At 40.2% G+C, this 22510-nt stretch overlaps 1 protein-coding gene across 3 annotated transcripts in view; it reads right to left on the bottom strand.

The window, feature by feature from the left end:
* Positions 1-7450, bottom strand: part of SRBD1 (S1 RNA binding domain 1) — a 125580-nt gene extending 118130 nt beyond the window's left edge. The window contains exons 1-5 of one of the 3 annotated variants that reach the window (XM_066178486.1): positions 7380-7450; positions 6075-6182; positions 2199-2295; positions 849-925; positions 267-432 (exon numbers count right to left, since the gene is read on the bottom strand). In XM_066178486.1, the coding sequence (XP_066034583.1) occupies positions 267-432; positions 849-925 (243 nt within the window). In that variant the 5' untranslated portion in view covers positions 2199-2295; positions 6075-6182; positions 7380-7450. Of the gene's footprint in view, positions 1-266; positions 433-848; positions 926-2198; positions 2296-6074; positions 6183-7130 lie in introns of all 3 variants that reach the window. The other 2 variants (XM_066178484.1, XM_066178487.1) reach the window with 2 other exon arrangements.
* Between the last annotated feature and the right edge of the window lie 15060 nt (positions 7451-22510).

The following is a 22510-nucleotide window of genomic DNA, read 5'->3' as shown; positions in this document are numbered from 1 at the left end:
GGCATTTACTTATTTACATTGTTGAAAGACCTCCAAGGAAAGCCACACCCTATAATCATTGGCCAATATTTTCAAGGAGGACCCTTAGATCATGGACACTTAATGCAAATCAAAGCCACATTTATGCAACATACTGAACATTCACAGGAACAGTGGAATTGTATCAGTTGATGAGACTCAGGCAACCAACTAAACCAGAGTCAGAAACCTGCTGATGTTACTTCCCAAGAGCAGTAATTAAATGTCTCTTGTTTATAAATACTCACAATTTCCTCTTTTATTGCTACCTTCTTGACCATCTTCCTGGCCACAGTTGACCGTGGAGCAGCAGCTTTTTTAGTTTTTGCCTCAGTTTTCTTTGGCAAACGAGGTCTCCTGGCAATTTTGCTTTTTGGCTCCCATTCCTCCTCTTCCTCCTCTGATTCAGAGGTCCTGAAAAACAAATGAATCAACAATATTGCTTGTGAGAAGAATAAAAAAATACTAGCTAGTCTGAGTGGTTTCTGGCATGAAAGAAAGTGAGCAGGAAAAAATTAACAAAAAGGTAGAGAGACTCAACAGATACAGGTCTTTCACACTGCTGCAGAGCTAATGACTTAAACAATCTATCAAATTTTACGATGTATACACACACCATACACTTGATTTAGTTTGGACAGTTGGCAATTCACTGCTCATGCTTCTTCACTGTGAGCATGAAGAAGCCTAAGTAATTTGCATTTTATAATTGAAGTTTTATGCATGAAAACTTTTTAATCAACTTCTCAGAAAAGGAATGTTGTTCTTATGCAATTGCTCATGCTTAGCATAAACCTTTAAAAAAATCCGAAGGAAAAAAATGATCTTACGAATTAAGAAATGAAGGTAGTTCTTCTGATGTAGGGGCTTTGGGTTCAGATTTCATCCTCCTCAGTAGAGATGACATCTGAAACAGAGGAAAGAAGAGAGAAACAACATTTGGTTGAAGCTGTATTCTCTTCAGCTCACCGTCAAGTGTGCCCCAATAATGTCTTCAGCAATCACAAAAGTTTCCTCTAGAGCAAGTTTAGTTTTCTCAGTATCCAGGAATTTAGGCCACAGCAGCACACATTCAACAATCTTTTCAACTGAGCAAACAAACCAGCATTATGACCTCTCTAACTACTTTTCTCTTCACATTATTTGACTTGCATATAAAACTGTTCTGGCAAAAAGGGTACTGGTACTCAAACATTTTATTGGGTGTCACATATAGTAGGCCAGTCTTTCCTCCATCCATTTAAAAAGCATAGCAAATCAAATTAAAATCTAGTAAAGTGAGCTCACGCGTGGTTTTGATGGGACAGGACAAAGCAACTGTCCATTTTCAGCCAGATTTTTACATTTAAAGACTATCTGTTGCTTGTATACACAATGAAAGCTATTATTTTGAATGAGCTACTCACTGGAATATAGAAAGTGCACAAAACAACCACCAAAAGTAAAAAGGGGAGGCACATGCTTTCTCCTGAACCAAGATTCATACCTACAACAGCTATATTTCAGTTAAGCAGATACAGAATTTAGTGGTTGGGCTCACAAATGTCAATAATCATATCTGGCACTCTTAGTTTAAAAATGTTAGGTATCCTCAAAATTGTATCTGCCAGAAAAATCAAAATTTAAAAAACTTAAAAAGAAAAAACAAACAAAAAAACACCCCACCCTTGTAATGTATTTCAACTACTACAAAATTCAGATGCATATTTTACCTATATCTGGTACAATTTCATTGTTTTTCGCATTTTAATACCTTGACCTTTCATCCAGCCTTACCACAGCAATGGGAACCTTGAAGTCCCATGTTTGCAGTATACAAACTAGATAAGCGTCTTCCAAAGTGCCATTTAACTCAAGGGCAAAACGTCCTTTAATCCAACTTCATTCTGGCCTCTGTTCAAGCACTAGAACACACTTGCTATTGATGACTTTCAGCAAGTTTTCCTTGTAAAGCAGCACAAAAATTTAGGTGACAGTTTTCAGCACTGCAGTGGAAGGAGCAGTATTGAGGCTCACATCAAAAAGCACCACTGGCTCACTTGCAAAGCACCTTCTTGGAGCTACAATCATGGGCAGTAACAGGTCGGAATTTCCATGCTGTTCCATTATGTGACTGGCTGGAACACACACCTACCACAGAAAAACACAAACCCCCATGGAACACAACAAGTATTACTCACCTTATCAGCACCCCAGATGCCTTTTCACCATCAGTTCTGAGACACTCCCAAACTCATCCAGTCACTCCGCTTCTCTGTGTTCCTTTGCACTTTACACCTGAACAGTCATTATCACAGTTCTGAATTAATTACTTATGTATTCATATTACTTCAGAGGCATGAAAAGAAGGTTTCCATTTTTACATCATACTTCAGTGTGTGAATGGGAGATACAAGAAATATTAAACACCAAGATTTTCCAAAGTTAGGTAACAGCCAAGCCAGATGGATCCCTGATCCACTCTTTTGAAGGCACTGGGACACTTCATGCTTCTTTTCAGCTAATCCAGCAAGGTGAGTATTCTAGGAAAATGATCAGTTTTTAAACACTCTAACCAGCTTCTTCATGGGTAGCCATTAAATCACTGCAAGAAAGAAGGAAAAGACCAATATACGTGGTCTCTCACCTGAGGCCAGCATTGTCCCTACTGAGTAACACCACTCTAAACATCCCTGCCAGCTTGGAACACTTAGCATACACCATCAAAGTTCTGGAGGCTACGCAGAAGCCCAGATAAAAGGAAAACCTCATCTGGAAGGTCCTTTTTTCTACTAGTATTTCCCTCCTCGCCTCAAGTGGCCAAGGGTCTTAAAATATCTCAACATTTGTGTCATTACATTAAGTAAGATTATGGCATAAAGTAATGCTCGCTTTATAAAGTTAGTTGCAGTGCCTGACATCGAATACTAGTGACCTATCTAACTCTTCATATCTGCAGAGGAATAGGAGATGAGCTCCTTAGTAATTCTCCAAGGAGAATTTGTGGTCAGAAGCCAAAATGGAGTTCCACAGCTGAAAATAAAAGTCAATAGCAAAAAAGCATGTATGATAAGTATTAAGCATGGGGTATCACAAAGGAAAAAAACAACAAAAAAAATTTATTTCCACTGCAAGGTGGAGCCAAATTATAACCACCTCCCCTTCTCATAGTGAATACAACAAACTAACTGTACTTCATATTTGTAGAAAAGAATCTTATAGCTACTACATATATAGTTTTTGTTTACAGAAAATAATTGTTAAATTAGAATCCACAAAAGCACTCCTTGTTTAATTTCAAATTGCCAGACAGCTGTCTGCTAAATTTTCTTCCTGATCTGCCTTTGCTGGGGTGTGCAAACACCTACATTTAATGACTAAGAAAAACAGCCCTTCTGTGATTCACTGCAGAGGGGGAGGCAGGGAAGAGGATGAAAAAGAAACAAGCCTAAATGCCATTGATGATGAGGGATAACTAATACAGAAAACAAGCTTGGAGACAGTCCCTGAAGTGAGGCAGGAAGACTCAAGAAACAGGCAAAGCACATACTGTAAAGCTCCACATGAGGCACCTACAACACTGACTGCATTACAAGGCACTAAATAAGCTACTGCCAGCTCCACGCTCCACTTCTGTGGGGATTCAGTCCCCACATCTCCTGCCTCGAGTGTTGAGAGAACTGGAAACAGCTTTAGTGTCCCTCCCACAGCATGCTGAGATCAAGCCAGTGTGAAGTTGGCCACTCATCCCCTATTGAGTTTTCCAGGAAGACTGGCCTCAGCAGGAAAACTGCCTTTAACACTTCCTTCTCTGTCAGCTCCAGTTAACCATACTACAAGTAAGAGTTGGCTTCTACCCTGAGGGAAAAAATAGTAGTCCCTTCCAAATCCAGAAGAATCCCACAGCTGTGGAAGAGCCAATTACAAAGCTGAAAAATTAATAGTAACCTATTTATACCAATCAGGTAATTTTCCCTTCCCATGTCTGTGTTCAGTTTTGCTGTACCTTATCACAGACATATCACAGATGTTTACAGTGCTTGGTGTTTGCTTATCAGCTGAAGGAAGTACACATGCAGTATCCAGAATTGTGCACAAGTTACCCAGCCACTCTGTCCAGGATTTCACCAGCTTGTCAATTGTCATACATTGAACTTCAACAAGCTCTGTTCTAGTAATTCTTCTCACATCTGAGGCTAGTAAACTTCTGGCCAGTAACCTTCAGCCAACACACCTTTTCTTATTTTATGTACACTGTCAGCAACCTTTTAATTTCTGACAATGCTGTTCTTTAAGAAAAACAGTTCTTATCTCACCAACGGTATTTTACTTCCATGGCAGGCAACACGAACTAGGCCCTGGAAACTTTGGCCTTGCCCACATACTTAAGCTCCTGACTGCTGCTTCATTTCAAATCTGTCTGTGTATGGATTTACAGATCTTTTGCTTCTGTAAGATAGCTGAAACCTTAATGCTGAACCTTCACACTAGACCCATGATCCTCTCTTCAAGGGAATCAAAACTCACCTGCTTGTCCGTGTCCCAAATGACAGCATGAAGCATCATTGCTTGAAACACACTAATCCATCACTAAAGTCTGGCTTCTCCAAAAAGCTCAGCAGTTATAGCATGTTCTTTGAAAGTACTTTCCAGGTAAAAATTAAAGAAATTCAGAGCTATTATGCTGTCCAGTGAAGAAGAGCTGAAACTATTTAAATCATCACTATTGTAGATAAATGTATCTGCTATAGTTTGGCATCAGTTTTGTTGCCAGTTATTTTGTTCCCACCACCACCACTTCCATCCTCTGCATCCAATGCAGAGCTCCACATCGCAATTTGGACGGCTGCAAATAGTCCACTTCTCCCTGCCTGACACCGGCTCATTAAAATAAGGGGAAGGTAGTTTGGGGTCAGGCCAGGCAAGGAATAAAGGCTGACCAAGTAGCTCTCATTCTTTACTGTACAGAATTTTAATAGGGGTATGTACAAAACATACAGCAAGGAAGTAATCATTTCTCTGGTCTCTCTCCCCAAATAGGTCTAGGTTGCCCACAGAATATAAACAGATTGAGGTTTTAAAGACTTTATTATGTTAAGGAGCAATCCAAATCTCATTTAGAGACTGTTGTTCTTTTCAATCTTCCTATTCATGCAAAGGCACAACCCATTAAAAATAAATTTCTTCTTACATGAATCCTAGTGGCATAAGCAACTGCTTGCAGAAAGAGAAGTTTAATAACAGTTGAAAAGTAATTAGTTTAAAAGACTCTCACTCCCCCCCACCATTTGCCCAAGGCCCCCGAAAAACCCTGCACTAGCACACACTTCTTTTAAAACTCCATAAGTAGAGCAACAATTTTCAGATTCAGAAACAGCTAATAGATTTTTCTACCTGAAGGCACAGGATTAAATAAATAAATAAACAAACCCAAACAAACCCAAAGAACAAACAACCCAAAACACACCACCATCACAAACTCACTTGAAAATTAATTTCATTTCAGTAACTGCAAAAAGTCCTGTCCAGCTGAAAAGCACATACAAACTTCTGAATCCCTTTTCCAGTTAACCCAAACAATGTATTCCTTAAAAAAAAAGGATCCCTCTATGCAGGAAGCTCATCAAACTTTGCTCTACAGCATCTGCTTTTCTACCACAAAAAACAGCAAAAATAAAAGAATTTTGCATTTCAGCTTCTTCTTAAGTCTAACAATACCAGCCAAAACAGCATTTATAATGTGAAGCACCAGGGGCAGGACAAAAAGAGCAGTATATGAACCCCATATGACAAGAGAATTTTGGACCATTGTTAGTAGAAGTAGAATGGCCCACTTCAATAATTACAAAGAGATTCTCAACAGGTTGATTTTGCTTGTCATTTTAAGATACCTCAACTGCAATAACATTCTAAGGAAAAGAAAAATCAAAATGTGAGCATATAGTCAGTAAGAAGGGGGAAAGATGCTATGCAGACCAATGGTAGGGACTTGTATGGAAATCTTTCTGTCTCTCCAGGTTTTTATCCTGAAGAGATAAGTCAGCTGAGTTGTTCTCCAAAATATAAATCCAACTTACTGTAATCCTCTTGAGGTTAAAACCTTGGAGAACTCCCAGACAATTTTGCTCAGAGAAGCTAGTGCAGATTTCCAACGACCTTTCCTGTACAAAACCAGTCAGGCCTGCCTGAGGAAGGAGTTGCAGACACAATTTAGGAGCCTCCGGGACTAACTGGAAAATTATAACCACAAAGAAACAGAGACATACAGGGTACACACATCCACCAAAACAGTCCCCAAAGCTATTCAGAGAGGAAAAGGTGCAAGAACCAACAAGAACACCACCTACTGTTATTACTTACACAAGTACCATCAAAAAGGCAAAGGACAAAGATTGTGCATCTAGAAGGTGCAATTGGATCCCATGCCTGTTGCTATAATTAGCAGTACCACTGAGGAAAAGGAACAACCTGTGTTATGCAGCACCCTGTAAATGAATCAGAAGAGGTCTGCCCAAGGAACGGAGGACACAAACACTTTTCATGCATTTTCCTTAATTCACTTATCTCAAACCACCTATGAAGACATTATCCAAAATTAGGGGATGCTGCTTCTGATGCGGCAACACACAGCTACATCATGTGCAGTTATTCCTTTTCTCCAGTCCACCAAACAAGCCCCACAGAAACACATCCATCCTTGTTCATTAAACAGGATGTCTTCATTCCCAAAGGGATATGGAAGACACGCATCTTTTCTACACGGATAGAGCCACAGTAGAGCTTATCACACCGAAACACCCATTTTGGAGGCTTGGAGGTACAAGAAGACTCGAGAGCAAAGCACTGTTTGTTGCTTAGTGACTCAATACCATCCCAAATCACCGCTTCTCGGCCCAGAAACGGGAACGAGATGAAAATATACTTTGTGTACTTCAAAGCCCTATTCTCTCCCTGGCGACACGGTGATTTCTTCAAATGTATTGACAGCGCTCAAGAGGAATGGCTAACAGAGCTAAATGTCACCCTCGCCGCCTGGGAAGGGGGTCAGCTCCGTGGGAGAACCACAAGAATGAGCCACCTCTCAATCGCCTTCCTGTCCCTTCCAGCTGTCCCGCCTAGCCCGGGGTGCCCACCCGCATCCGCGGTCCCGCTCATCCCCTCGCAGGAGTCGGGCACCTCTCTCCCCAGGCAGAGGGGGTGGGAATGGGGGGGGAAGAACAGGCTCGTTTCCTCCTGAACAACCGAGACAAGAGCGAACCCCTCGCTTGCCGGGCGCTGCGGCGTGGCACGAAGGGCGCCGGGGCCAGCACGACGGCGCTGCCCGCCCTGCTTCACTCCCGGCCCGGTTCCAGCGAGGGACGGGCGGCTCCCCCCGTCATTACCCCCTGCTGCCGCCGGCCGCCGCGTTTGAAAGGGCCGCCAGCGCGGCAATGGCGGACTCGCCCGCCCGGCGCGCCGCGGGGAGGAGCAGGAAGGGGCGGCAGCGCCGCGCCGCAGGAAGCGCGGCCGGGCCGGGGCGCACCGCCCCTCGACCGCCCCTCGACCGCCCCACGACCGCCCCACGACCGCCCCTCGCACCGCCCCACGACCGCCCCTCGACCGCCCCACGACCGCCCCACGACCGCCCCTCGACCGCCCCACGACCGCCCCACGACCGCCCCTCGACCGCCCCACGACCGCCCCTCGACCGCCCCACGACCGCCCCACGACCGCCCCACGACCGCCCCTCGACCGCCCCGGGAGCTGTGAGGGGTGGGGGGCTGCGGGCGGGCGGCCCGCAGGCTGTCCCAGGGCGAGACAAAGAGAGGTCGTGCAGATATGTCCCGGTTCTATTCAGGGCTAATGGGAGTTCGAAAGGAGCTGGCCAAGAAGCAGGGTTTTTTCACAGGGGTCGTGGGAAGCAGAAGTAATCGTTGTGCGACGCCTGAGGTACTGTGTCTAAGGTGACTGCAGGAGAAGCAGAAATAAATACACTTTCAGCCCCCGGAGTAGATAGGAACATGTAGATCCCAATACACATAGGATGCTCGTGTTCTTTGCCCATGCACACCAAAATTTGCATTGTTTTTCCTTAAAAGCATTTGCACACTAGTGATGGAAAAAGTATCCAAGTGTTAGGTAAGGTGCCTGCCTTAAAATTCTATCTAAAGTTATGTTTTTCTACAGTCTATTTCGCTACACCTATTCCTTTTTCATCCATGTCTTTAAGTCAGCGTGCAGCAAGTATCCTGTGAAGTCCATATCTCGTGCAAAAAGTTTAATGGGAGCTGGCTTCTGGAGCCATCACCAGAAGCGTGGAGCAAGCACACTGCTACATTAAAGGCGCCTTTTGAGCTTCCATTACCCTAAAAGGTCTTCTGCTTTGTATCATAAATATTTGTAACTTGTGGTCATAACTACGAGCCAGCTGTCCTCCAGCTTCGGAACAGGAACATTTTAAATATAACTAAGGTGCTATAAACTTAAATAATTCACAATTTTTCATCTTGACTTTATAATAAATGTGTGTTTAACAGTCTGGAATGGTTTTAAACACAATAATGTTCAATGCAGTCTCTCTCTTTGCATGGAGTTTACCTGACCTCTTCAGCTTTCAGAGGCCTGGAGAGAGACTTATGCATGTACTTGTCTTTATGCACGGGGTTGTACCTCGGGTGCCAAATCTTCAGCTGATATTAACTGTCAGAGCTTTGTTGATTTAAACAGGGCCTGTGATTTACACAAGTTGAGGACCTGACTCACAGCCCTCAATATGACTGTTCACATATTTAAAGGTAATCAAGTGTGCAAGTGTTTGCAGGCTCAGAGTTGATTTACCTGGAGTTTTGTCTTAGCAAAAGCTGAGCAAAGGGTAGTTTAATGTAATACCAGAGAGCATGAAATCATGTTAGACCATCGGTTTTTTGGATAAAACATTGTCATTTATAATAGAAAAGGTTCTGATTCTTTATATTTCAGATCTAATTCTACTCTTACGCCAAAACAACTTTTAAATAAATATAGGAATTCAGTGCACTGTATAACTGTGGACAAAAGATTGCGACTATAAATACCTTAAAAGTAATATTTAAAGACTTGGTCTGATTAAATTTTGTAATACTTAGAGTGCAACTTTGTGCATAGTATAAAAATACTGCCTGTGTCATCTGACTCCTTTGATGCACTGCATTAAAATTCCTGTGTCTAAGTACATATCATGCAGTCAACTTTACTTCTCTTCTATTAATAGTTTGAAATTAGGTCACTGTTCTTGTAAGGATAGGCTAAGCCTGTACAACTGATTTAAAAGAAATTACCTATATATAAATGTTTGGGTTCCTTTCTCATGCTCGCCTACAGGGACACGGTTCCTTATCTATAATCAGTTAATTTTCTGTCTGTTCTGGCATATGTATTCCATGCTGGCAGGTTTTTGTAGATTTGTTTATAGTGACCCCTGCTGCAAAAGATTAAGACTGACATTTCTCTAAACCTTTAAAAAGACATTTACCCAATTATTTCTGAGTTCAGCACAGAAGAATGAACCAGATGTAAATTCAAGTATATAAAATTTGAAACTCCCTGATCTGAATAATTTTCAGTAAAACTAGTTGGATCATACAACAGGCTTTCCTCTCTCACATGCGTAGGATTTACTTTCTAATGCAACACAATATAGTTGAAAAGTAAAATAGCTTCCCATTTCCTAGAGGTAAGGCTTGTTCTTCATGTTATTGTTCTTTGATAAGGGCTAGACTTGACATCAATAAATCAATGTCTCGACTGCTATATGTAAACGTTTTCAGAGTTCCACTCAGGAAAGCACGTGCTTATGTTTATCTCTGTTCAGGATAGCAAACTAGTTAAAAAGCAGATTAAAGCATAGGACTAAGTTTAAACACAGATTACCCCTCTTGTCTCAGAAGGACTTAAGCATCAGCCTATTCCAGTATTGCCCTCAATAAAATGTTTTCTCAAGCTCAGCTTTAAAAGCTTCAGCAAAAGGCATGTCTATAGGTTTGTCTACAAGAAAAAGATCCAGGTGTGCTCTGTGCTGGGCAAAAGCTGTGCAGCCATAGCTAGTGAAACACTTAACCTCAAAACTAATAGGCCCTGCTAACAGAGCTGCAGCTTCAAGCTGCTTCAGCTTCCTAGCACTCTGCAAGCTGCACAAAATAAGCATCTACCTACTTGTGAAAGACACATGAGGTATAGCCATTGTAAAACCTCACATCCATGTGTATTAGTGTAAATGTTATTGTACAAATATATGTGCCTGATGTGGTTTTTTTTTAAAGCTGTGTTTAAAGAGTATTATTTAGGCTGAAAAACTAAGCAAAAAGCCATGCTTAGAGCTCTCAGTGTAATCTTCATACTGCCCTTTGTGCAAATATTTACTGATGAATGGAGACATCCCATGGAAAACTGTGAGACCAGTGTAGTAAAATAACCACAAGGAGGCAGAACAAAAATGTGATGAGCAACTTGGATTGTCTCTTTCCCCACTGAGTCCTTCACATTGCATTCTCAGCAGCATTCTCATATTACTGAGTGCAATTTTCTATGTCTGATAGACAGGTAAAAGTTAGATTGAGTTGTCCCATGTCCTATCTTACCAATGAGGATTGAAACCTGTGTCTTTTCCACATAGCCACAGTTCAACATAAAACCAGTCAAACTTGTAATTTTAATGTAGGGTGATGGATTATGGGTCCTAACAGTGGTTGGGGGAAGAAACTCATCATACCTGTATCTTATTCTCTTTTTCTGGGATTTGGAAAACTGATGCTGCCTGAAATGTCAGGAAAGGAGATGACCAGTAGGGCAATCTGCTGGGTCTCACTCCCCTCTCCTTGAGAACTGGAAAAAATCCAGTCCTTCACAGTGTTCCCAACAATTTCCCATTGGGGGCAGATGCTGGATTACTTATGCTGTGAGAGTGCAGTCTGATTCTTGGCCACGTTGCAGTAACATGCTGAGGGTCATATGGTCTGTACTCAGGTTTCATACAGAATGTAATCCATACTTCTGTTTCCTACTTCAGTGCTTTGGCAGCTTGTGAGTTAGCTGCTTCTGCAGCCATTACTGCTGCTTTGGTGGTGGTGTGAGCTGAACCATGAGATCCTCATGTGTTTTTATCATCTTGGCAGGCTGACAAAAGTTTCCTTAGGAGTGCAACTGGGAGAAGGGAGTCAGTGATTTTTAACAGTCCATTTCTCAATGAAAAGTGACAACGTGTAATGACATAAAGGTATATGTACATAGAGGAGGCCAGAGAGGCAGGAGAATTCTGCCAGTGCACTTAGCTTGTCAGACACCGGAAGGCCCCAATCCAGAAGCAAGATAACTACATGAACCTAAGCTAATGAGCACTGCTGAGAGGCAGGGGATGTTATTTTGGGCATGGTGCCACATTAGCATGACTCTACATCTTCCAGACAGAAGCTTACAAAGTCTGGGCAGCTCAGAGTGTGAGCAGTTTGCTTGTGTCCGTCTGCACCTGTCTGCATGGCCTTGCAGAAGAAGCAGCAGCAATTTCCCAATTAATTAGCAAAGACTTTTTGCAAACAACACGGATATAAGAGTATCTGCCAAAAAAAACCAAAACGCAAGCCAAACAAAAACACCTTTGCTTCAACAGCTCCTCAATTTCTTTTTTCTACCAGACCCAGAGGAAAGGATGATATTGTCAGAGTGTGCTTGAAGAGTTTCTGAATTGCTCCAGAAAGCCCTGGTATTTATCCTCACAGCTTTATTGTTTCCCCGTTGTGAAGGACAAAGGCACGGACAAATTGCATACCTTGTGCAAACATAGACAACTGTACCAGCACCTTCAAAATGCATTGGTATTCCATAGCTGAACAGTTAAACATACAGCTGCAGGAAGGAAGGTAGTGTAGTTCTTCCAACTGATCCAGCAGCCCTTTTGTAGAACTACTCCTGAAGTTCTGTTACATGCTCATATTTCCAGTCTATATACATAAGAGAATGAAAAAATAATTAAGTCTTGGAAGGAAGTTAACGGGTGCAAAGGATGTTTGGACTGAAGTGTAGGCTACTGTTCCTGGGTTACTGCATTTATTTCAAAGAGAAGATCTCTTCAGAATCAGAAGCAAAGGTGGTATAGGGATTTCCAGATGGAATTCCACTTCTGTAAAGATCAATTCTGATTTCTGTAAATAAGCATGCTCAGGATGGTAGTAAATTTCTTTTGGGCTGCGAGAGTTTTCTGGAAAAAGTTACATTTGGGAGAATCAGAAGTAAAATCCTTCACTCAAAGTCAGACCATTGAACTATCAAAACCCATTATTCCAGTACCATTATCCATATAAAAGGATTTATCGACTTGTTTTTACCCCATATATATATATATATAGATATAGATATAGATATATATAGATATATGCCTATCAGTTTTCTCTGTGTGGGAGTAGGATACCTCAAAGGCAAATCAGAATCTTCAGTTTCCTCTGCTGCCTCCACAGAAGCACACAGGTCAAGACCTTCAATAGTCACGAGGCCACATGTCTTGTTATAGGACTGAATCCATCACTTTTGAGAAGAGGAGAGGATGTTGGCAAGTGGAGGAGCCTCAAAACGTGTCCATTATTCCTGTCCATTCAAATAGCGACTTAAGTGCTTACAAATTGATCATAAACTTTCACCAAACTACAAAAAGGGCTTCATTCTATGGAACATAAATCTGAATCTCAGACTCAATTTTCTCCTCTACTACATATGTCCTGTGTGACCTTCAACAAGTGACTCTTTTTTGTGCCTCAGCTCCTCATTGTTAAAATCGGCTACTAATAAGGCTTCCTAAAATGATGTGCGAGGATAAACAATGACTATGGCATGCTCAGACATTTGCACGTAAAGCAGATGGATAAGCATGTCAGATTTTACAGGGAAATTTCTGCCAGAAAAATTTTGACCAGTTCCAGTAAGTGCACAGGCACTAACAGTGTTTGCTGTTTGCCCTGTTCTCTGCAGGTCTGTTACTGGCACAACAGTTTATACAGGCATACATAAATATTTCTAACCAAGCAACCTGTGGATAATTTTGAATCAAGAAACTTTATATGTAGTCAAAATGTAGTCATAGTACTAGATATCCTGATTCAGATCATCATTTGGAGAACTTCTTTCATTCTCAGTCATCATTTCCTCTCTTTTGCCATCCTCAAAAGCAAGCTGATGCTTTAAAATCCAAAAGAGGGCTTTTAAGTGTGTGATCAAATCCACACAACTGTAAAGATGAAAATAAGAGTCACTTAAGGCCTTTATCACCTGCCTGAAATTCCACTGTCTTCAGCAGAGCTGCAGCTGGAGATGGATTAGTCTGATCCTAAATGAGAAAAAGATGCAGCTCCTGGCTGCAGGGAGAGATGTGTTTTTAGATCCAGACCTTCTGCCTTCCCCAGGAGAAGTTAGAGCTTGCTTTTGGTTTGTGTCAGTATTTTCACTAGCATGGCAGCCTGCGGTTCCGTTAAAAATACTTGGGAAATGGCTCAGTTAGCAATCCTAGGGACCATTCTTTTAAACAACTGCCATCAGTCTTGCAGGCTCGGTCTCAGTATCTGCTCAGTTCGAAGTGTGCACAGTTTTGTAGGGGGGCCAACATTTCGGAAGTAACATAAACATGTTATGTGTCAACTTTCCTAAATTTAAACCAATGCTGTTAGGTTCAAGAAACTGTGACATGGGAACCCCAGCTTTAATAGTACTAGAAGGCCTAGAAAAATGGTTGCTTGCATTTGTCTCAGTTATCCTGCAGGTCATTCATTCTCTGACAAGAAGTTCCAAAAATTCCAGTGAATGGAGAATGTTGACACATAAAACTCGGTTGCTATTTCTGTAAAATAACTATTACAGTAGCTAACTATATATAGCCAAAAGTAATTGCTTCTGTAAATAAAATACCAGTGAACTCATTAAAAGATTAAAGAGAAACTTTGAGCTTCCAACACAGTTATTTGCCCACTCCCAGACTTATACTCACGATGACTTTGCATTCATAGCTCTGCTATGCCACAAGACTTAATTCAAGATATGTGTGGCATATTATACTTCCTCACATTCCTAAATAAAGTGCTTTTCCATTAGCTACTTAGTTCTCATTTTAGCTGGCCACTTCAGCCTTTATTAGTGAAGAAAAGTACAGTCATTTCACCAAATATACTGCCATGCAATTATTTGTTAATCTTATGTTATAGTTAGGATTTATACAGGTATAATAAGGGCTTCAGGTTATCCTGGGCATTTGGATGAATTTGTAGACAATATTAATTTGAAACTCTCACTCTTTAAAAATAATCTCTTTCAAATGGCAGTTATAGGTAGTAAAAGTGAGATAAATTGATGGAAGATCAGATCAGAAGTGATGTATCTTAATAAATGTGTCATCCATCTTTGAGAGGGAAGGTGATATTAAATAGCTTGAATATCATGCTGCTTTAGGAAAAGGCACCGGTTAAATACTTCGAAGGTAGGTTTACAGTGATCTCTGCCATTCACGAAAGAGTTAATTGCCCATAAACTGTGGGAGTTTTGCTTACTACAGCTGGTAAAATTAGAAAGCCTGCTGCTCATCCTTCATAACTTTTTTGGTAGGGATTAACAATTTCACAAGAGAGAAGTATAGAGAGCACCTATAAAAGATTCAAAGTCCCTTATTTTTTCTTTCCTAATCTGACATTATTCACGTGAAGCTGGTTTTGCACTATCAGCTGGTTTTGTACCTCTCAGAATAACAGTATTCCATTGCTATGAAATACCTTTTGCTGATTTGATCCTTATGGTTGTTTCTAAACTGTCATTAGAACTGGAAGCTTCTGTGAGGGAGCAGGGTCCTATATAGCAAACTATAGATAGGAGTAAAAACAGACAGGCATTGTGTGTATTTGTAGGTGTCACAGTAAAGGAGAGCTTTGAGCATGAAGACTAATTGGCAGATGGGCAAATCCCTTCAGAGAGCTATTAGGCATATAGACAACATAGGAAAAAAACCTTCTGTACTTGAATTAAAACTTAAGAAGGGAGTTCTCCTGCTTCTAGGAGTCAGTGATCAGTGAAAGTTGTTGACATCTTGTTAGGAAGGAGCAATTGTAGGTGGTGTGGGGATGGATGCGTAGGAACCTGAAAGTGAAAATCAACAGCATGAGTTTATGCAAACAGGGATAAATGAGAGTAACCAGTATGTTGTTTTTGGCAAAAACCTACACAAATCCTACAAGATTCTGAATGAACAGGAGCAGCACTGGAATATATCTGTCATAACTGAAAAAGCAGGCTGATGCTCCATTGTATCTTGGACAGGCTGTTATTGAAGATTTCACTGCCAAAAAGATCCACAAGACAAACTCTGAAGATAACTCAGAGTAGGAGCTGACACCTATGTTATTAGACCTGACAGTAGTGTGACAAGAAAGCAGGTAACAAGAAAGAATCATTTTAGGAAACAAAATTGTGTTAACTTGTTTGTTTTGTCTCTTTATTTTAATACATTTGTAGCAATTCAACATCAGCTCCTCCAAAAATGCAGATATTTGTGTTCTCAACTTGTTGTCAAACAAAATGACATCAAGAAACAACCCATCCTACAGCAGTGTTGCTTCTGTGACAACAGAAATAAATGTTGTTGATGGGCAATAGCCCAGTGTTACTAAAGTATCCCAGTGGTAAGTACACAGGATACCGAAGAGCACTCCCGTTACTCCCCCTTGGTGTACCTAGATGGATCTCTTCTACCCAGTTTGAGAAACACTTTCCCATAATGTGTCTTTGTGAAAAAAAAAAAAAAATTAACTGGAAATTTGAAAGAAACAGAAAGATGTAGGTCCCAGTGCTTGGCCCATTAAAGGAGGCACTGAGTGAGTTTCATGTGGAGTTTGGAAGGACCTTCCATAGAGTTAAATAAATTTATATTTACCCCTCTAAGAAAGCTTTGGAATGGTGTCTTGTAAAGCAGGATAGGAGCAGGTATGTTAAACAGCTGTTTGAAAGACAAATTTAGAGAACACTCCTACCTAGGACAATCCCCAGGAACATGTACTTTAATCGGGCACTGTAAATGAATCCAGTATTTCCCATCTATTGAGGATGGAGCATTTGTGCCTTTCAGCTGCAGTAATTGCACCCAACAGTAACTTGCTGCTGCTTAGTCTGCCCTACCTTCAGCTGAAGCTCCCTAAACTCAATTATGTCAAATGGAGATCTAGTTCAGAAAAGGGTTGTGTGCACAATATGTCCTTTTTTAATCTGAAGCACTTTGCTGCAGTTACAGACACATTTTTAACCTGCCCATATGCTTCACTACAAAGCTTCATGGCTTCTGAACAGCTGTGATAGCCACTACAGGTTGCCTCCTGAGATAAATAAGCACTCACCTGCAAAGCTAGGAAAAAAATCCCCATAAAGGGTATGTCAGATAGCTTGCAATAAACATGTTATCATCCACTTCATGCAATCCACTAATAATCAAGAAAGAGAAGAAAATCATCCACATTTTATTTTCTGTGTGGTAACGCGGTGTCCTTACGGGAAGAGGCGAGTGGCAATATGTCACAGCTTGCCAACTTCAAACACCTTTGTGAATGCTGTCTCTCATCAGTGGACTTGTATTCCCAAAGTAGAGAGTATTAGGTTTCGGTGAAAGACCTGAATTGCTCCATTAATGACCTGATGGATGAGGTAAGATTCAGTGGTTTTACTCAAAGCCAGACTCTAAATATTTGAACTCCCTCTCATTTCTGCTTGTCTGTTTTGATGATAGATATTCATGTGGATCCAATCAGGTAAGTTTCTGAATCAGCAGAAGACATCTGAGCTCCTTCCAAAAATACAAAATAGAGGTCACTTAAAATTAATTATTTGAATCCATTATACCTCAGTACAGTGCTGGACCTTTCCAGAGTGCTAAGCACAGTGGGAGCTTTGCCTCTTGATCGTGGCATCATCATCCTTGGACACCAGAACTGTAATATTTACATATCTTAGTACATTTGAAACTGTCAGTTTCTGCCCTTTTAGAGAGAGATGATAAACAATCCTTGATAAGGATTTCTTGAGGAAAATATCTTATTTCAAACCCAAAACTTTGAAACAATTATACTCATTTTTCCAGGCTTGGCATTTTTTAGATCACACCAAACTAAAAAGAAAAACCACCCCAAAACAAACTAGGTGTGATGTTTCTGTCCTTTGCCATTTCTGAAATATTCAGGCATAAAATACACTACTGAAATGTCTGAGTAAGGTTATGTTATTAATACATACATAACTTAGAAATGTTTGGAACTATATTACTCAAGCTTTTATATTAAAATACATTAGGCAAAACTAGAAAATTGCCGTCCAAATGAAGTATTTTGTAAAATTACAAATACATCAGCACAAGTTGGGAAAAATACGTTAGAATTATAGATTAGATTACTTTGATTATACTGGATAATAGCTGTTTCTGTCACAATAAATAATTACTAATTATAAGACCTTATAACAGTTTATAACCTAATTGCTAATCCACCTTTCCTTCCTCTCTCCCTTATGACTCCTTTCTGCAGATCATAGCTTTCTGTATTTTGCAGCAAGTATGAGCTACTTCCATATGTTGGAGGAAGAGGTACATAAAGGAACCACTCATTCACATGTAAGTATGTATTTTTCCCAATAAAAAAAAGTGGCAACATTTCTGCCCAGGCTAAACCTAGTATAAAAAATTAAATACAAACTGGAGCATAACGGCACAAACCAGAAATCTCATTAGTTTGAAAAGGAGATAAAGATATATTAATGTCAGTATAAACAAAGAGATAAAAAAAATAACGGGGGAAAATAAAACTGAAGCAATGAGGTATTGCACGATGTGAAAAAAAATATAAATATAATAAATAACTAATGTAATATATAATATAAATAAAGAAAACATAAACTTTAGCAATTTATGTTATGAAGAATGAAGGTGTGGGGACTGTAATATCTACAAAAATAGTAGAGTTATTCATAAACAGAAACATTAGCTTTTTCTCTATGGTGCTTTTTTAAGCATCGTATCTAGACTTTTCAAATTCCTTTTGCTTTGCATTAGAATGCATTAGGATGGGTGAATACTACTGGATTCCTCAGACTCACATAGACTGTTAAAACCATAGATATTGAAGATATTTAAGATCTCCCAAGGCTTCTTCAGTTTTATTAATATTAGAAATGGGAAACAGTTTTCATGAAAAATAATTAAAAATGCAGTGTCCTTATAATTATGACATATCTCTTCACCAAACTACTTCAACAGTTATTATGAAAACAAACAAAAAACCCCACAATGATCTTATTAATATTTAATATTTTTTTCAAAGAAACACTGTAACTAATCTAATTTAAATTTTTTAATTAACTACCTGGGAAAAACCCAGTTGTAACTTGTCCTATCTTGGATTAACTAAGAGTCAGCAGCCCTACATTTGATTCCTTTGAATCAGTTACCTATTTGTCTTTACAAGAGCAGCATTAGGGCAAGTATACTTCTACTAGTCCATTTAAATTCACATAACAAGAAATAACTGACATATTTATATGAGATTTAGATGCAGGCAATCAATTCTCACCCATTTCTTTAGGAGTGTCTGCTTTCCTCAAGAAAACCCCAACAAAACACTAACAAACCAACATGCAGCGAAACTGGCTCTCATATTAAAGCTTTAAATTCCATGATAGATTATTTTCAGTCGAGACCTAGACTGGCTTCAGATACTGAAGATTTGTAGTCTGTGGTACTTTCCTTTTGCCCCCAAATACCTGATATGTCCAAAATCAGATTTTTCCTTGCCTTTATACAATAACTATCACATCCCAAAATGAAAATATTAAAGTGAAGAGGGTGCTTTGAGGGTAGACGTGTGAAAGTTTTGTAGATACCCGTGAGGTTACAGAGGTATAATTACTAATTAGGTAGCACTAACTCAGACATCTAGAAATTTGCTCAGACTCAGAAATTCCCTGTTAGCTGTAATGGGAGTGGATCATGCCCTGTCTTGTTACAAGTGTTCTGCTATGGGATCACATCTTTTGCTTTCTGCCCCTCTCGTGCTGCTACAGCAAAGTGGGATTACGCTGAAGGAAGACATTATTTGGATTATTAAGAGCTTCCAAAATCCAGAACAGAAAACACTAAGAAAAAGAGACGATGCTCTTAGCTGGACATATAGTTAGGTGGGTATGTTTGGAGCATGTAATTGCAGAAGAAAAAGGGAGTGCGACAGACTTAAACCCACACCCACAAACATAAAAAGGAAAGTAAAATAAACAGTTGAGGAGTAATTATGAGCTGCTAATCCTTTGTGTCTTTATTCTGTTTGTGAACTCCAAAGTCATGAGTCATGGCAGTTTAGTGGTCACTGTTTTCTATTCTGTGTTTGCCAGTAGAGGCCCATTAAACATCATTTTTTCGTGGGAAAAGTCATCTCTGTCAGTCCACACCTCAAAGGTTTCACCCAGCACTGACACCCCTCCTCCGCTTATGAGAAACATGTTAGAGCAACAACCATTGCTGGACTGTCCATGACCTTTTAAAGTTGAAACTGCCACCTGTACTTGAAAATGAAACTAGGCTTTAGCAACTTCAAAGACATAAATATAAATACTTGTGAGCCTACGTACTACATTTTAGTTCTCCAAAGACATATGCAGGAATAAATCTCCTGAAGAGTCCTGAATCCTGACAATTCAGACTGTATCGTGTTATGCACACACATATAGGTCTTTTTTAGGCTTTGGCCATCACTGTAGCTTATTAATGAAGCATAACCTACATGTCCTGTGTGATTGCACTCCAATACTGTAAATCATTACATCACATCTTTATTCTGCCTTTATTTATCAATTTTACAAAGTTTCACTTCTTGAATACTACCATGGGAAAAGGCTGAAGGAAGGCTGTGAGAATAACAACATACTGGTTTTATTAGTGTCTTTTTTAATGACTTTTCATATTAGTGACTCTTCATATGTGAGTTTAAGCAGATGGTTAGGACTAAATTCTGAAAATTGTCCACTTGAGATACCTAAAATATTTCTAGTCAGATACTTACAATTAAAGCACCCAGAATTCAGAGGTACTTCCAAAACGTAGCCATTTACTCATTCTCTTTCTCACTCCTCTGTGTTTTAAAGCAGTGATACTACTTTCTTTTGAAAACCCTATTCTTTTTACATTTCATTGATACTATTGAACCAATAGTGTGCATAACTTAAAATAATCAAGAAAATTAACAGAAGCTGGTAATGATAGTTACACCTCGAACATACTTATTACTCCCCTGCAACTTAGCAGCTGTGAGAAGAGTTTGCCTTGGAGTGTCACACATATTAGTGACAGGCGCTCCAAATCCTGCACAGGGTTCAGGGTAAGACATTCTAGTTCAGGGTAGGACGAATTCTAGCAATGCTTCAATGAAGTACATACACACTGCTACTATTCTCTGGAAACATTACTGTCTTGGCTGATGGCTAGGCATGTAAATATTAAGCTGCCCAGACCTGAAGTTTCCCTTATTTTTTTAAATTTCTTCTGGTGTACTCACACCAAATAGATCAGCAGAACAGTGAACGCTTCTAGCCTGGTATGCTGCATCCTGCCGTGTGTTACGTGGTTTCCACTCCTGTAGTGTATGAGAAAGAAGAGAATCAATTTCATTTCCTGGAGGCAAACACGCTCAGATCCCTTCACAGTTTCTTTTGGAGAAGTCCACCTCAAAATAAGAACAGTTTTTAGGAGTAACAATACTTTGGTACTATATGGAAGAAATAAAACCAACAAAAGCCAAGAGAAATATGGGTAATTGACAGCTGACCCCAACACACGTTGAGTGTCTAGCCTCAGGGAGCTGTAACAACCCATTGGCCAGCTTTTCTATCATGAAAGGAATCACATTCAGCATTAGACTGTTTGCTCCTTGCCTGGAATTGTGTTGCTGGTAGAGAAAAAAGAAAGGAAACAGACCAGTCCTTTTTCCTACTTACTGTGCATGGCTGGTTTCATTTGTTTTTTTCAATACAATACAAAATCATTCATTCAAGCAGTGTATGCACTATGGGGTTTTTTTCCTGTGTGCTGCTCAAGAAAGCAACAGCCTGGGAAGGTAAGACTGACCTTCATGTTCCTGTCCTCTTCTAGTCTTGATGCAGAAAGTGAACTGTACTCTTAGAAAAAATATCTTCCAAGGTTCACACCGTGTGTGTGCAGAGGCTGATCTAGGGCAGGGGGTTGTCTCTTGAATCCTGAACCATTGCAGGATTCTTTCCTCGTCACTCTGTACCAAAATTACTTACTTCCAGCAATGACAATCTAATCACTGAGTCTGAATAGCAACAGACTCCTATTATAGTCCTGAGCAATGCCAGGTAACTCCAAGTTTCCCTGCCCCAGAAACCTCGTGTAAATTCTCAAGATGAGGGCTGATAAACCAGGAACAGACCAGAGCTCGGTTTAGCCCCTCAGAAGTTTTTCCAGCCATCCCTTGCGTAGAATAGTAACAATCCTGCAAATGGAAAACCCACAGTAAATGCAGTCAGCATACTCAGATGAAGGTTGAGAGGAGACATGTAGGAGATGAAGTGGAAGCCTATTTTTATATTTGGGGTACATATAGAAGTATAGAAGTCCCATTCTATTTTACCAGAATGGTGTACAGTGCTAAAACTTTTTATATCAATTAGAAAAACCACACCATCTACAAGCAATAAAATAACACCTGCTCCTACAATGGTGAGAGTCCCTGGCACAGCTGGGTTTGTCTGAGATCATACTGCTCTACAGCCCTGCCTGAGCCAGAAATCTCTAGCCTAGAAGTGACTTAAGCATATGTTCTGCAACTGGAGAGGTATGTTTTTGTAGCATGTGCAGATATGCTTAAACTGGCTGTGATCTATCTAGCCCAGATAAGAACTGCTGGGAAGGTATGATATCACAGGGTTGTCTTGGCTAGCAAACCAGGTGCATACCTGAGAACAGGCTGGCTGATAGACACTGCACTGAAGTCACTGTGTCACCGTGCCTGCCAGAATCACGTTCCTCAAAGCTGCAAACCCATGCAGATGTACTCCGAGAGATTTATTCCCAGTGAAAGCTAACACACTCGGCTAGTGTTTAGTATGTTCTTTTAAAAGAGGTTGGGAAGACTACCAAAAGTATAATTACACTAGAGAGAGAGTTGGAGACCTAATTAATCACACATTGACAAGGTCCCTTACACTGAGACATTTCACAGGGAACATTGGGAGTGCCTTAAGCAACTTCCTCAGGTACATACTTTGGGAGTGAAGAATAAATCAGCAGGAAATTGGCTGGACACAAAGGAAACCTTGGAATGGAGCTGGAGGCTGAACCAAACTCACTGAGACTAGCCTTTTTCTTCATTTTTAGGAAAGATGGATCAGCTATTAGTACACCCAAAAGATTATTTGCATCATGACAGGAGTGAAAATGCTCTTGAGGATGCTTTTTTCATAACTGTGCCTCCAAAATTAGATACTAAAT

The sequence above is a fragment of the Chamaea fasciata genome, unplaced genomic scaffold, assembly GCF_029207755.1.
Source record: "Chamaea fasciata isolate MVZ Bird 193981 ecotype frontalis unplaced genomic scaffold, bChaFas1.0.hap1 SCAF_3, whole genome shotgun sequence".
In the NCBI taxonomy this organism is placed as follows: Eukaryota; Metazoa; Chordata; class Aves; order Passeriformes; family Sylviidae; genus Chamaea; species Chamaea fasciata.
Note: the sequence above shows the minus strand (reverse complement) of the source record. Positions and strands in the feature narration are given on the sequence as shown.